Source organism: Phalaenopsis equestris, unplaced genomic scaffold (genome assembly GCF_001263595.1).
Source record: "Phalaenopsis equestris unplaced genomic scaffold, ASM126359v1 Scaffold000088, whole genome shotgun sequence".
Lineage (NCBI taxonomy): Eukaryota > Viridiplantae > Streptophyta > Magnoliopsida > Asparagales > Orchidaceae > Phalaenopsis > Phalaenopsis equestris.
In genome coordinates this window covers 997,382-1,012,920 of record NW_018164530.1, presented here as the reverse complement: position 1 = coordinate 1,012,920, position 15,539 = coordinate 997,382, and the positions used below count along the sequence as shown (strand labels likewise).

The 15,539-nt window shown below is 36.3% G+C and overlaps 2 protein-coding genes across 2 annotated transcripts in view; both read right to left on the bottom strand.

Annotated features, from left to right (window-relative positions):
- Positions 1-1,093: 1,093 nt before the first annotated feature.
- LOC110019928 (protein DETOXIFICATION 55-like) lies at positions 1,094-2,764 on the bottom strand. The gene is made up of 3 exons (XM_020717804.1): positions 2,599-2,764; positions 1,438-2,508; positions 1,094-1,378 (listed from the first exon to the last, which is right to left on the bottom strand). Exons 1-3 carry the CDS (start codon positions 2,644-2,646, stop codon positions 1,094-1,096), a joined length of 1,404 nt encoding a protein of 467 aa, XP_020573463.1. The 5' UTR covers positions 2,647-2,764.
- Positions 2,765-13,183: 10,419 nt separating this feature from the next.
- The window catches only part of LOC110019956 (chromatin-remodeling complex subunit ies6), a 6,698-nt gene continuing 4,342 nt past the window's right edge, over positions 13,184-15,539 (bottom strand). The window contains exons 2-3 of the mRNA XM_020717865.1: positions 13,973-14,040; positions 13,184-13,647 (exon numbers count right to left, since the gene is read on the bottom strand). Of these exons, the coding sequence (XP_020573524.1) occupies positions 13,516-13,647; positions 13,973-14,040 (200 nt within the window). The 3' untranslated portion in view covers positions 13,184-13,515. The remainder of the gene's footprint in view (positions 13,648-13,972; positions 14,041-15,539) is intronic.

Below are 15,539 nucleotides of genomic sequence, written 5' to 3'. Positions count from 1 at the left end.
TATTTTGTATCAATAAAGTTATAATTTATTTACTTATGCTATATTAATCAACTATGAAATAATTTTTAGGATGGTTTGCATTATTATAATGAAAGAAGAATTTATGAATGAGAATTGTTACCTATAGTGTCATGGTTACACTATTATAGTTATCTCATGTCTCATGTCGATACATACATGTAATTATGATTATGATTGGCATATCATACTTCATTGATAAACATAATTTCCAAAAATGTTTAGCTTATAATAACATATGTTCTATATATGTTTTGTGATGATGTTATACTCATAGATGTGATAAATAATTGTGCATGTTGTTTTACTTATTGTAAAATAATTATAACTTAGAGTTTTGATTTTTTTTTTATTGAGCTCTATGACCACTATTGTATATATCTACATATGTTAAAGTAAGATTAATTGCATCATTTTGGACTACAAATATAGATTGATTTGATTTTTTTTCAAAAAAAAAAAGATACTATGCTATATATATTGATGTAATGAGAGTCGCATGCCATGAGACATTGCTAGTCTTACATATGTTTTAGAATATTATTGTGAAGTTTCTTTTGTGAATATTCGTGGCTCTACGAATGTATTAAATGATGTGAGTCAATAATGCAATATTAACTATGACAATGAAAAATATTTGGCCAAACTTTGTGAATATGATGTTATAATTGATTATATTAATTGAGAGTTTTTCTTTGACATTCCTTGTCACCATATATGTTATGCATATAACATATATAAATTGACTATTTCCATATATAGCATAAGATAACATCATTTTCTTGTCTCTTTGAAAACTTTGTCATTTTCTTTGATGTTATTTCATAATTTCTTCAGTTGATATTGTCTTTTTTAGTCATATATGTAGTTTTTCTATATAATTTTTAATAAAACTTGCAAAAAACAATACATTGAGCCAAAAATAAAAAAAGTTTTTCAACCAAATAAAGACATTTTTTTCCAAAAGTTGTAGTTCTACTAAAGCCCATTAATTACCTGTTACACAATATTATACAATTATTACATTGATAATTGCATAAATCTGTACATGGCAACAAAATTATATTCGTAAATATTACAAAACTACACCAACTGTATTAGCCGCATCATTCAGTCCAACCAAATCATTAGCCTTCTGGGCCTCCTGATCCCAGTCAATCGACCAGATTGCAGCAAAGATAGAAACAGCACAAACTACTTGGGCCGCAAGAAGCCCAAAACAAAGCCCAATAAAACCCATACCATACCCAAAAGCCAGCAAAAGGGCCGCCGGCGCCCCGACAAAATAAAACGAGTAGAGATTGATAGCCGCGCCAACTGCCGGGCGCGCGCACCCGCGCAGCACACCGCATCCCACCGTCTGCGGGCAGTTTCCAAGCTCACATAACCCGATCACCGGCAGGGCGACACGTGTCAGACGAAGAACAGCGCTATCTGATGTGAAAACGCGGGCCCACAACTCCCGGCCGAGCGTGGCCCACGCAAGGCCCGCGCAGGAAGCCGCGAGGGATAAAGCCCGGGCCGCCCCGCCCCGAGTTGGTGACCCACTCGGACGGATACGGCGGCGGATAAGGTGACGGGAAGAGTGTAGAGCAGAGCGGTGGTTTGGATGACTATACCGGAGGCGGCGAGGGAGGATTGAGGTTGGATTAGATAGCCGGCGGCGATGGTCATGACCAGCTCATACCACCACCATTCTAAACAGACGGCGAGGCAGCTATGGATTGAGAGACGGAGAAGCGGAGACCAGGTGTTGGATGGTGAGGGAGGAAGACGAGGAGGAGGTGGTTGCGGCTTCAGCGGAAGGTACGCGAGGCCGTCGACATGGAGGGGGGAGGGAGAAGGGTTAAAGTTTTGATTTTGGGTGAGGGAGAAGTAAGCGGCGAGGAGGAGGAGGGTGGCGAAGTCTGAAACAGAGGAGGAGAGGGCGATGCCGGAGATTCCGAGGTGGGAGGAGGAGAGGAAGGGGGCGAGTGGGAGGTGGAGTGCGAGGGAGGAGAATGTGGAGGCGGCGGCGAAGGGGAGGGGACGGGAGAGGGAACGGAGGTAAGAGCGAAGAGGGAGGAGGATGGAAGAGGTGAGAAGGGAAGGTAGAGAGAACAGGACATAGGAATGAGCAATGGCGGCGACGGCGGGATCGAGGCGGAAAAGGGAGATGAGAATGGAGTGGAGGGAGAACCAGAGGGCGGAGATGGGTATGGAGACGATGAGGAGGAGGAGAATGGTGCGGCGGAGGGCGGAGATGGCGAGGGAAGGGTTGTTGGAGCCGGAAGCCTGGCTGCAAATGGGGTCGAGGGAGAGGGAGAGGCCGGAGAGGATGGAGAGGCCGGTGATGTTGGTGAGGCCCACGGCTAGGGAACCGCCGGCGAGCTCGAGAGGGCCGAGACGGCCCATAAAGGCGACGGAGAACATGCCCTTGAGGTATGAAACGAGGTTGGTGGCGACAATGGGGAGACAGATTTTCGTCAGCTCCTTGAACTCTGCTGATATCTGTGTATTAGTTGATATGTACGTTAACTGCATCTGTTTTTCATCATAGAAATTATAGTATGGAAATAGCTGGATGGGAGATTTGTGTACCTCAGCTGTCCTGATAGTGTACTTGCTATATTGATCTGCAAGTGCCATCTCTCTCTCTCTCTCTCTCTCTCTTCTGTTCTTATTCTCTCTCTCTTCTTATGTTACTGGAAGATATGAGTACGAGAGAGAGAAATAGGTGCAAAAAGAGAGCAGACTTGAAGAGGCATTTATAAGGTTTTGTTGAAGAAATATAGGGTTAACAATGTTAGAGAAGGAATTAGAAGGAATTGGAAGGCATGGAAAAGTGGAAGCTCCAACCTCTACTATTGCCCACACCATCACAAAAATGGAAAATTGGGTTAAAGCAAAATTTATTTTTTATTAAATTGCACCCAAAAAAATGCTTTTTTTAAAAAAATTAAATTTTACATCAAACACCAAGAAAAAAAAGTTTGGCACAAAATTCTAATATTTAATTAAAGTTTAATTGGGGTTTTTTTTATACTTTAAATCACATTGCTTTGAGCAAGCTCAACCTAATGATAAGCTTAACAAAGCTCATCTTTTGCATAGCCATTGCTCACAATATAATTGGGGTTTGAAGTATTTTAGTGTACTAAATATCAAAACAATTTAATTATTATTTAAATGATAAAATAATAATAGAAACGTGTGATAAAAATAATGAGAACAATTTTATGAAATAAATTAGTACATGATATACAATTGTTTGAATATATTGTAAGATATTTTATACATTATATAATAGAAATAAAAGCACACTTAAATCAAAACTCTTAACATGCATTATTAGTTCATGAATTCTAAAAAAAGGTATCACATGTAAAATAAATAATATGATAAAAATTGAAGTATATTTTAAAATATTCTTCATTCATATCACATTTATATTATTTCCTTCAGAATATTTATCACATCCACCAAAATCTCTCCCCAAAATTATTTCATTTACACCATCAAGACCTCCATATTTCTATGTTCTCAGCATATATGGGGTGGTTTGCATGTAAAAATTGAAGTTTAGGTGGCTGATATGTTAATACATCGGCATTGGGTTAAATACTCTTTTTATTTCGTGTGTGTTTATTTGCTGTGTAAAACAATTTTAGAGTTGGACCAAAATTGATCGATAAATTAGTTCAAGACTGGATTAGTCGGCCTAGTGGATTTTGTCCACATATATATAAATTAAATTCTACTTTGGTGTACAACTCGCTGTAACTCTTTGGTTGTCATCTGTGAAGTCAGTTTTAAGTCCCCTCGGGTCACTATTTCGAGCCCGCCTGATTGCATCTGCCTTGCAACGCATAATTAAATGATTAGATACATCAGGTTGTCTGAAGACTCATATCATAGCCTTCAGTCATTCTTTAGAAACAAATTAACAAAAAAGAAAAAAAAAATCTACCTTAATGTGTCTGCAATGAACACATTCTAAATTTGATGCAACTTGTTATTCAGCAGGTGATTCTGGGTTGTTGTGAATTAATAATTGAGTTTCAATTTGAAATTAAAATTAATAAATTCTTCTTAATCTCATGGTCCTCCGTCTTGAGTGTGTATCATCTCATATTATAGGTTGTGGAACCGAACGATCTACAAACACACCCGTTTAACATAAGGCATATATAATAGCTATTCGAGTCAAATTAGGAATCTCAAGTCAATTCCAAGTTGGCGTGTAGAATTCAGTTTAGAAGGTGAATTTTTCTACAAATGACCAAGGTTTTTCTTATATGGCAACTAAATAAATATGCATCTTGATAGTCTCTTAAAAGAGGATCAGTAGCATGTGGTACAGCTTTTCATATAATTGGAGTATTATATAATTATTAATTAGTTCATGTCTACCAAAGTGGAGATCTAAAAACCAAAAAAAGGAAGAGGAGCTGTATTCCTTCATGCTTGAGAACTCCTCCTAACTATGTTTCATAGCTCATATTTAGATTGACAGGAATATAATTCATGCAGCACTGGCAAGTGTATAAAGTTGGATTGTGGCATGTGAACACCCTAATTAAATTGCCTAATTTTGCCTTGAAAAGCAATATGGTAGCTTCAGACTTGGGGTACCTTATTTTGTTTCCCCTTCAAATGGACACCTTTTTCCCTCCTTAATTTCCAATTTTCATGTGGGACCTATCATCTTTATCATTGTGAGTTTTGCCTGGCTTAAAATATGATTGACTGGAGCCTAATACTGTATCATGCCATCTTGTGCACTTTGGAGCAATTAAAGTGTCTTTAATGTATGATAATGAAATATTATCATTGGTGTATTTTTTATTTTTTTTTCCGTCGAGACTGAAGATGATGTTGAAAGACACTAATGTTATGAGCCAAATAGGGAGAAGTACATTGATGAAGCTCTGAAGAATATACTAGTGATGAAGCTCTGAAGAAGATAGCAGTGTGTCACGAACAAATAGTCTCACATCGGCTAGGTGTAGGGCCAAAAAGCAGTATTTAAGTCCTGGGCTGCCCACCACCCACAAGAGCTCTTTTGGGAGGTGACAAGTGGTATCAGAGCAGATTACTATCTGTCAGGTGTGTGGATTCTCCATGGTCCAGTGAGGCCCTCGGTGGAGCCGATCCGCGACGAGAGCGTCACGTGATTGGGTGGAGGAGAATGTCACAGACAAATAGTCTCACATCGGCTAGGTGTAGGGTCGAAAAACAGTATTTAAGTCCTGGGCTGCCCACCTCTCTTAAGGGCTCTTTTGGGAGGTGATAAGTGGTATCAGAGCAGATTACTGTCTGCCAGGTGTGTGGACTCTCTATGGTCTAGTGGAACCCTCGGTGGAGTCGATCCGTGACGAGGGCGTCACGTGATTGGGTGGAGGGATTGGGTGGAGGAGAATGAATATCACGAACAAATAGTCTCACATCGGCTAGGTGTAAGGCCAAAAAGCAGTATTTAAGTCCTGGGCTGCCCACCATCCACAAGAGCTCTTTTGGGAGGTGACAAGTGGCTCCCCTATTATTAAATTTGAATTTAAGGTTATAATAATTGAGAAGAAAAGTAAGAAATATGATCAATATAAAAAAATGCTCATAGGAGCATGGCTGCTCTATTGGAAAGGACATGTGCAAGGAGGCCCTACTTGGGACCCATTAATAATTTTTGTGAAGACCCACTATTTTTATTTTTTATTTACTTTTCAAGCTAAATTTATTCTAAAATGTATGTTGGAATGATTCAAACACATATTTGAGTTTTTTTTTTATTTTTTATTTTGATAAAGATGAATAAGATTCATAGAGGTTAGATAATAGTGAGATTATTTATATAAGTTTTATTGGCATATAAAACATCACATTTATGCTTTTTAAGTAGGGTTAGTCGGTTTTCTCTTTTTATAGAAATTTATAACTATTAGTCCCGTGAAGAGGCCACTATTATTCACTATTTTTCTTATTTATATAGTATCATGTCATTTCAGTTGGAATTATTTTGTGACACTGAAAATTATTTGAATTTTTTAATGAGACATTTACATGCATACCACCCAATTCTTATGCATTTACATATTTCAATTTTAGAGGTTAGATATGCAAGGAACTTGAGAGATGTTTAGATGTTTAGATATGTAAATACAGAAAGAATTGTGTGGTATGTATGTACATGCCTAACAGGATTGTTTATAATTTCGAATTTCTTTGTTAATATTCATAGCAATACAAATCTTTTGAACCATAGTTTGCTTTCCTTTTTCAATCATGTGGTTGGATGGTAATGATGGTAGCTCGGACCTGATTCAATCTAGTAAGTAGAATGTTAGGAGGGCATTTTGGTTCCTTGTTGTTGGCCTCTAATTTTATTTTATTTTATTTTATTTTTGTTGTGAGACATGGTCCTACAAAACTGTTTAATTAGGGACCATGCATGTGCTTTCACTACTGTTCTCTTGATTAAAGCGTTTATAATCCTCCTAATCCCACAAATTATTGAAGGCTTTTCATTTTTAATCAACATTTTAATCATGTTTGGATTGAATGGAGTATCAATCATGTTTAAACTTTAGTCGACACTTACCCTTATCCTCCTCCATAGAATAAGGGAGAGAACATTTTACCAACAATTTCCATAATATAATATATATAGCAACAAAAATTACATGAGAAAATTTGACAGGTCAAAAGATGCATGGTCAAAGAGGACCTGCCAATGATTAAAGTATATAACACATAGCTAGGAATGTCCATCGGCTTAGTTTGCTCGGAGCAGAGTTCAAAGATGATCGACGAACTATATAAGCTGATCAACAAATGAGAATCGACCAATCAATGATTCTAACTAAATACAGGTAACTTCAGTGAGTCAGCCACTCGAACCAGACAGAGCACGTTGAGTGACCTCTTGCCGATCCAAAGATTACCAGCCGCATGTGGCCAATCCGCAGGAAGAACCGAGGACAAAACATATATTTATTACTCTATATTGTTTCTAATAAGATAGAGGCAAGTAGATAATTGTACTTTGGTATTCCCCCTTGCCTGTAAATAAGGAAGTCATTTCTACAGCAAAGGGCTGGCTAGTGTTGGATGCGGAGAAGAACTCAGTCAAAAACTTTTTTATTAGAATTTAATAGTTTTAAAGACTACATTAATTAAGTTCATCATACTTTATCTTAATAGTTAATTTCATGGTTTAAATGATTTCGTTGCATGTATTTGCTTATGGGAAACCTTTAATTATGCTTTAATCCACCAGTAATTGACTAATGCTCAAGTTTTCTAATAGTTTATTTCAGTGTAAAAAAAATGTGTATTATGTTCACATATATAACCTCCCTGCACCTTTTTTTTTTTTTACAACGCGGCACACTTGGGTCCAAATTGAATGGGTCTCAGAGCTGTGGTACATAGATTTTGATTTTATCTCATGCTGTGAAACAAAAGAAGGGACAACCCTTCTCCCAATCTTGTCTGTCAGGCCATTGCCCTCTCAACAGCCATAAGTTCTTTCGCTGCTTCACCCACACAAAGTACAGCCTGACTACCCATCCCCATTTATTACTTGTACAAGAAAAGAAACGAGCATAGAAAAGACTGACCTGAAAGGCCTGCGTGCGCCAGAGTTCTTCAGCAGGTTTCTGGAACAGAGCACGTGGTGAAATGGTTCCATGTCTTCCTCATTCTCCACATGCCTTTCTCCATCATCTTGAACTCGTGTTAGTTACAGGTCCATTTTCATGGAAAGCTGAAGATTTCATTACTTGTAATGTTGCTTAAGAAATAAACTCACATGTGGTGTCGACCACTACTGTTCTTTTCCACAGCAAGGCTTTGATAGGTACAGACCTTTATTTGAATGAGTTTTAGGCGGTATCAATCTGGCATGAGAAAAGAGAGGGTTTTGAGGGAAGTAGTTTAATATTAGTTCATCCAGGTTTGGTTGATTGGCAGCTGTAGGGATTGAATTAGTGTTTGGTTAGACCAAATTTGATAGGACTGGTAATTAGATAAGGTTTCATTGAGCATGAAAAGCTCAAATTAAGACGTGAATGATCCCGAAAGCCCATACAAAATGTATTAAAATAAGGGAATTGGCTTGACAATGAAGGTGGTTTGGTGCAAATGAACCGATAATCCCAGCAGCTTGTCAAGGGTAGTGTGAATAAACTTTGCGTGGCTTGTTCATGACAATGACCTCGTTAAAATTTTAATCCATCAATAGCAATGGACATATATCAGGTCGCAGTCTACATAAACAAATTGACTTGATCTAAAAGTATTGCTTCCACAATCCATAGCTAATTAGACTAGCTACCCACCTTTAAGAGCCTATATATTAAGAGCTAACTATTGAGATGCAAAGAAAATTTTCTCATCATATTTGATTGAAATTAATTTCCTCATCAAATTTGATTGAAATTAATTTCCTCATCAAATTTGATTGCTAAACCAGAACCTACTACAAGGATTTATTTCCAGTTCTACAAACACTACCTACAAGCATGTTACCTAACACCTGATCCCATCTGAATAATCTTTACAAATTTGTTACCTACTACATTTTATAAAGAGATGGTTGCATGATGTTGAAAGCAGCATTCATTATTCTTGTAGTTTTTGGGATGAAAAATATAATTATTCCTCTTCTATTGCGTAAGATTCGGTTACAAGAAAAATACTCGGTTACAAGAAAAATACAAGGGAAGGGCACCGCATTAGAAAAGCAACAAAACCCTCCTGCTAATAAAAAGAAATAGAAATTAGCATCAATGGCTAATTCAAAAAAAGTAGAAACTACTAAAAATAAATAATAATGATTAAAAATTAAATATATCAAAAGGGGAAATTCCAAAAATTCTGACACCCTCCCTCAAGTTGGAGCATAGATATTTATCATGTCAACTTGCTTACAAAGAACTCAAAACTAGGTCTGGAAAGTCCTTTGGTGAAGATATTTGCTATTTATTACATTGTGAAGCGAAGGGCATGCAAATAGCTCCACAATCAATCTTCTCTTTTATGAAATGTATATCAATCTCCACATGTTTTGCCTAATCGTGTTACACTGAATTTTCTACAATATTTATGGCAGTTTTATTGTCACAATACAACTTCATCGGCATGTTTATCGGGATTCGTAGTTCTTCAAGAATCCACTTCAGCAATAACATCTCATATTCTCCATTAACCATAGCTCGATATTTTTTCGTCGGCACTACTCATTGCCATAATATTTTATTTCATACTTTGCCACGTAACCATATTTTCCAAGACACAAGTACAAAATTCGGAAACTCTCATATATTATTTTTGTAAATTATTTCTTTTTATTCTCATGCTTGTCATTTCCCTTGAGGGAGCGCTTTTTTAAATCAATATCAATATATGTCCGGCTTAGATAAAAAGATATATACTATTTTCAATATGTTGTATGAGAGGATCACATTTGGCATGATAAAAGATCTCTTTGAATTTAAAAGACGCATCCAATAATGAACATGATCCTTTGATAAGAATATTTTAGTCTCAACAAAGCTGAAGATGCCTGACCAACATTGCAAAAATCAATAAGTTTGATTTAATTACAAGCCACTTAAGCTCAACTAATATCAATATCAATGATGAAGTTTGTGCATTGAGCTTGTTATTATCACAACAAATAAGTTAGGTTGGTACAACAGCAACTATAAATAGTGCATGTAGGTCTATGAAGTTGAATCTCAATATTCGTAATCTCATATTAAGATAGATATTAGAAGATGACAATCAAGTGAAGGATCCTTTTTTTGACGCTTCGCATCATGAGAACAAAGAAAAGAGACAGCAACAAAGGCAGATCTAAACCTCAAGAGATTAGTCAATCACAAGGTCACAACAATGTATGCTTGAAATGTGATAAGAGTGAACACATGTAGAATTGGCAAGCAAAAGTTCAAATTAAATGGAGGAATTTATGGATTGAACAAGTGAAGAGATTGATGATACATTAATCATTAATGTTGATGGTCCTATGAAATTTTGGATCTTTTTATTCAGCTCCAAATAAAGAATTCATAGCTAATTTTTTTGCAAAAGATTGAAGACAATTCATATTATAATGGTGAAATATTGAAAGGCATGGCCAATGAGAATTAGAGATGTACAAATCAAAATTAGAAATAAGGCAAGGCTAAAATTCTGTAATATGAGGAGAATTCCTAATTTGAAAAGAACGCTAATCTCAATTCGACAACTTGATGAAGAATGTTACATCACAATCTTAATACAACAACAACAACAAAGCCTTAATCCCATTACATGGGGTCGGCAAAATGAATCCTTTTCCTCCATTGCGTCCTATTTAGTGTTAGATTTTCATTAATTTCTAGTAAATTAAGAACACTTTTAATACAGTAAGCCTAAGCCTTCCTAGGTCTATCTCTGACTTTCTTAACACAATCTTAATGAAGAAAAGAAAAGAAATCATGTAAGATTCAATTTTTTTCCCTTTTATTTTCTTTCTCCACACATTGTTGTATTCCCGATTTGGTAGTCCCGAACAACATGATTTCTTTCCTTTTCTTCCTCTACTCCTTACCGCATTTCCGATTTGATGGACTGCACTGATCCTTCACCTCTATTTAAGAAAATCGCAAGGATCCGACTTCACAACCCTTCACAACCCTCCCCTCCCCTAATCTTTGAACCTCCTCCTCACTCTCTCTCGGTTTCGCCCTAAATCATCGCCTAATTGACTGAAATCTTGCGATACCATCACAATTAAAGCTAGTTGAGAAGGCAACAGTGGGATCGTGATGAACAGAGACCATCAAACTCTACCTTCCTCCTCCCTCCGACCCGCTACTATCTGAAACCTTTGAAGAAGGTGACATTCTAAAAAATCGCCGGGTTTCCTTAGGTTAGTATTGATCTTCCCGGTTTCAAAACGTCTGTTAAAACCATATATATATTGAAGCTGAATAATAAATACTTGTTAATTTATGCACAAGTAAAATTTGATTTGAAATAATTGCATTTTTTCTTAAGATAATTGGGCTTATTTTGCTTAACACACTTGTTGTCTTAAGATGTTATATAAGTACATAGTAGTTGTTCCTATTTATTGTTCATATTGCATACCCAATTTTTCTTCTCGTTTTTGTTTTGAAAAATAGCTATTATTTTGAGTTGTTTTGTCCAACTCATTTGTTGATATTTTTGCATAACATTTTTTATCTAGCCACTAACAGAACTGTCTCCATCGGAGCAGACCTTTCAGTTTTAGATTTCTTATTTTTAATATTTCTCAATATTTAAATAATTGTATTTTCATTTTGGGTCTGGTTAGTCATTCCATATTATCATTTCAGTTTTGATTTGGTTGGTTTTTTTTTGTCTCTCAGGTGTATCAGTGGACTATTAATTATGAAATAAAATTTATATTTTCTTCTTTATTTCTATTATTATTTACATAAAATCTTTGTTGGAAAATACAAAACATGTTCAATTCATTTCATCATACCCGATGTTGCCAGAGTTTACCATCTTTCAGACCCAAGGTGTGACAAAGTGGTATCAGGCTTATGTTTTGTATTTAGCATTCCATAACTTTAAAATTCATTTCTCTTTTCTTCTTAGGACTAGGTAGGGGATAGGTTATCTTGTTAATAAGTTATTTAGTCTATTTTTATTTCGCATATATTTTAATTATTTAGAATGACTTCAAAGAAAAGAGGTGTTGCAGCTGCTCGCACAACAAAAGTTCTTGGAGCTACTAGAGAAGTTGTAGCCATCTCTTAAGGACCCCGCTTCCCTAGCCATTGCCATGTTGATCCTGCTCAACTCGTCACGACTACCGTAGCACAACCTCTTAATATGACGACTCTAATATCTTATGATAAGAGTCGTTGGTGAATCAAGAAGACTTGAGCTATGAAGAAGTATCAGACCACATCTTGGAGCGTGAAGTTCGATAGTTTCATCATCGATCTATTCCTTTTGTTAAAGTGCTTTGGAAGAACCAATCAAAACGAGAAGTAACTTGAAAGATTGCCGCAACTATTTCGTAACTAAGGTATGAATTTGGGGATCAAATCATTTAAGGAGGTAATATGTAAAATGCAAAATTTTCTTTCTTTTTATTCTCACTCTATCTGTTGTCTTCCTGATTTTGTCGTCCGAAACCGACATGATTTCTTTCCTTTTTTCTATCTACTCTTTCTCACCTTTCCAATTCGATCAACCGCACCGATCCTTTCCCTCTATTTAAGAGGACCGCAAGGATTAGACTTCAGAAACCTCACGGCTCTCTCCTCTATCCCTCTCGGTTTCACCCTAATCCATCATCTTAGCGACCAAACCTTTGTGATACCATCGCGATTAAAGCTAGTTGAAAAGGCAATAGTAGGATCGTGACGAACAAAAACCACCTAACTCTACCTTCCTCCTCCTTCTGTCCCGGTCCTATCCAAAACCTTCGAGGAAAGTAACCCTCACCTTTCTCCCATATTTTTTCTCTCTATCATGAATGATTTTATTTTAAAATGAATGGCTCCTTAAAGGGCCTAAAAAGGAAGGATAAAAGAAGACAATGGTATCACACCAAGCCATGTGCAGGAGAGAAGTGCAAACCATTATAGATACTGGTATTGGCGAACAAGATAAAGAGTAAAAAAAAAGCGAATAAACAAACCGCCCAACTACATGTCAAAAATAAATCATAACCCTTTATCAAGAGCTTTAAATACAAAATTTGGAGGAGCTTAACAGGAGCTTAAACTTTGTACGCACAAAATGCTCTCTTAATTCTCACTCTTATCCTTTACACAAATGTAGAAAAACCTTCCCAGCAAAAGGAAAATGAATTTTTTCCCCAACCTCTCCTCCCTAACCTAAGCTTCTGCAGTGCTTTGTTGACAGCCAAGTAAAATAAATTCGGTCATGAACTCTGGACCGGATAATCACTGGACCACAATCACATATCACTATCAAAGTGATAAGATATTTTCTAAATAGTTACGAATCAATCAACTCAACATATTAATACAGGCAAATAATCAAATATACACAACCAACGAATGAAACTACATAATTATTTCAATACACAACTGGCAATAAAAAACACTCGTTATTGTATTATATTGAGTATGCGGTGCACAATGAAGCTTCCCTTAACGTAGATTAAAAGTTTCAAACATAATTTTTTTTCTCATTAGCTAATATTGTCATTGGTGGACATCCTTACAATTGGATGAGTTCATCAATATCATTCTTACAAAGTTGGATGAGTTCATCAATATCCTTCACTAGCCAATATTTTCAGGTTCAAACAGCTTAAATAAACTGATAATAATGGCCGTATTACATATATAAGAGTAAGTTTATGTTGTATCAGACATAAAGCCCTTCCAAATGGATAACCGTCACAATTCAATGAGAAATTCCTTCTTCAGCTTCCACAATTTGTATAAGATATTCGTCGTATGCATACCCAAATGTCTCTCTGTTCAAGAGAAGAAGCTACCTCAATATGACCGCAGCATTTCTCAGGGACAGATATCTTTGGACATACTCATTTGGAAGCATTCTGATGCGCTTAAAAACTTCTGGGTTTGCATAACGAAGGTTTGTTCTAGGATCCATGTAGAGTGCCTGCATCCACCAAACTCATTTTAGTGTGCCGAAGTCAATGGAAGCCAGGTTGTCCAGTCTATTCATAAAAATAAAAATCACTTAAAACTTTTTTTTTCTCTTTCAATTCAATCACTCAACCTAAAACTCCATCAAAAACTTTAAAACTGATATGCTGAGATTGATCAACCACAGCAATTCAGTACAAGATATTTTTAAGCCATTTAAGTAAATAAGCAGCAATAAAATATAAGCAAATATATTAAATAAATATACTTCACCAAATATTCTGGACTAGAGTAACAATAAAATAATAGTAAGCATTAATCCCAAAATGATTACATACCTCAAAGCCTGTTATGTCGCAGAATTTCTTTGACGGATACAGCGAAGGAGGAGTCTCAATATTTAAATCTGGCATATTTACAGTGATTGCCAAAAGTCAAAAACTCAAGCACAAAGAAGAATAATGACAGAAAAAAATTACAAAATTAACCCAAGGTTGAAACTAGCCCTACAACGCTCAGAAACTAAATCCAACTGATCTTTTTGTCATTAGACGCTGAGCATAAAAGAGTGGCAGTTTAGAGTCTTGTACAGGCAGTAGTAGTCATACATTTTGGCAAGTACATTTCTATCATGTTCGCAAAATATTCTTACAAAGCGATACTTCATACTTTATTGCCTTGTCGTCCGACATTATTTTTTCCAGCGACAATTCTACTTCATCAGCCTTTAGCCAGGCACATTCCTTCCTATTTAAGCCTATTCCTCCGTTCTTTCCCCCTGCTTCCTATTACAATAAGGTCTCTGTTTTGCTGTGCACTTAACAAATCTATACAACAACAACAACAACAACAACAACAACAACTACCAAGCCTTAATCCCACTACGTGGGGTCGGCTACATGAATCCTTTTTCTCCATTGCGTCATATTTAGTGTCATATTTTCATTTAGTTCTAGTAAATTAAGATCATTTTTAATACAATAAGCCCAAGTCTTCCTAGGTCTACCTCTGTCTTTCTTAGCACAAGTCGAATCTAAAACATCTCCTCTCCTAATCGGATCATCAGATGGTCGACGTTTAATGTGACCAAACCATCTAAGACAACTTTCTCTAATTTTGTCCGTCATAGGAGCTACACCAACCCCATCACGAATATATTCATTTCGCATTTTGTCTCTAAGTGTAAAGCAACTCATCCACCCAATCATTCTCATCTCGGCAACACTTAACTTATTATTATGCTTCTCTTTTAAAGGCCAACATTCAACGCCACAGAGCATTGCAGGTCTCACCACCGTCTTATAAAATTTTCATTTCAGTCTAAGCGGTACTTTTCTATCACACAAAAGGCCCGAAGCATTCCTCCACTTCAACCAACCAAGTTGAATTCTACTATTAACATCCCCATCTATATCACCATCGCTTTGAACAACGGACCAAAGATATCCAAATCATTCACACCTTTTAATAATTTGATCGCCTAAAGTCACTTTTGTCACTAAAGCTATTACTACTAAAATCACATTCCACGTATTCAGTTTTAGTTCTAGTTAAACGAAGGCCTTTAGACTCCAATGTAGACCTCCATAGTTCAAGTTTTTCCTGGGCTTTTTCTCTCGTTTTATCCAAGAGAATGATATCATCAACAAAAAGCATACACCAAGGTACATCCTCCTGTAGATGTCCAATAAGACCATCCATAACTAAAGCAAAAAGATATGGGCTTAAAGCCGATCCCTGATGTAATCCAACAGAAATAGGAAAATATTTTGTCAATCCTCCTTCAGTTTGAACACAAGTAACAACTCTAGTATACATATCTTTAAGGACTTGAATATAAGTCATATCAACACCTTTCTTCTCGAGAACTCTCCAAAGGATATCTCTTGGAACCTTATCGTAAGC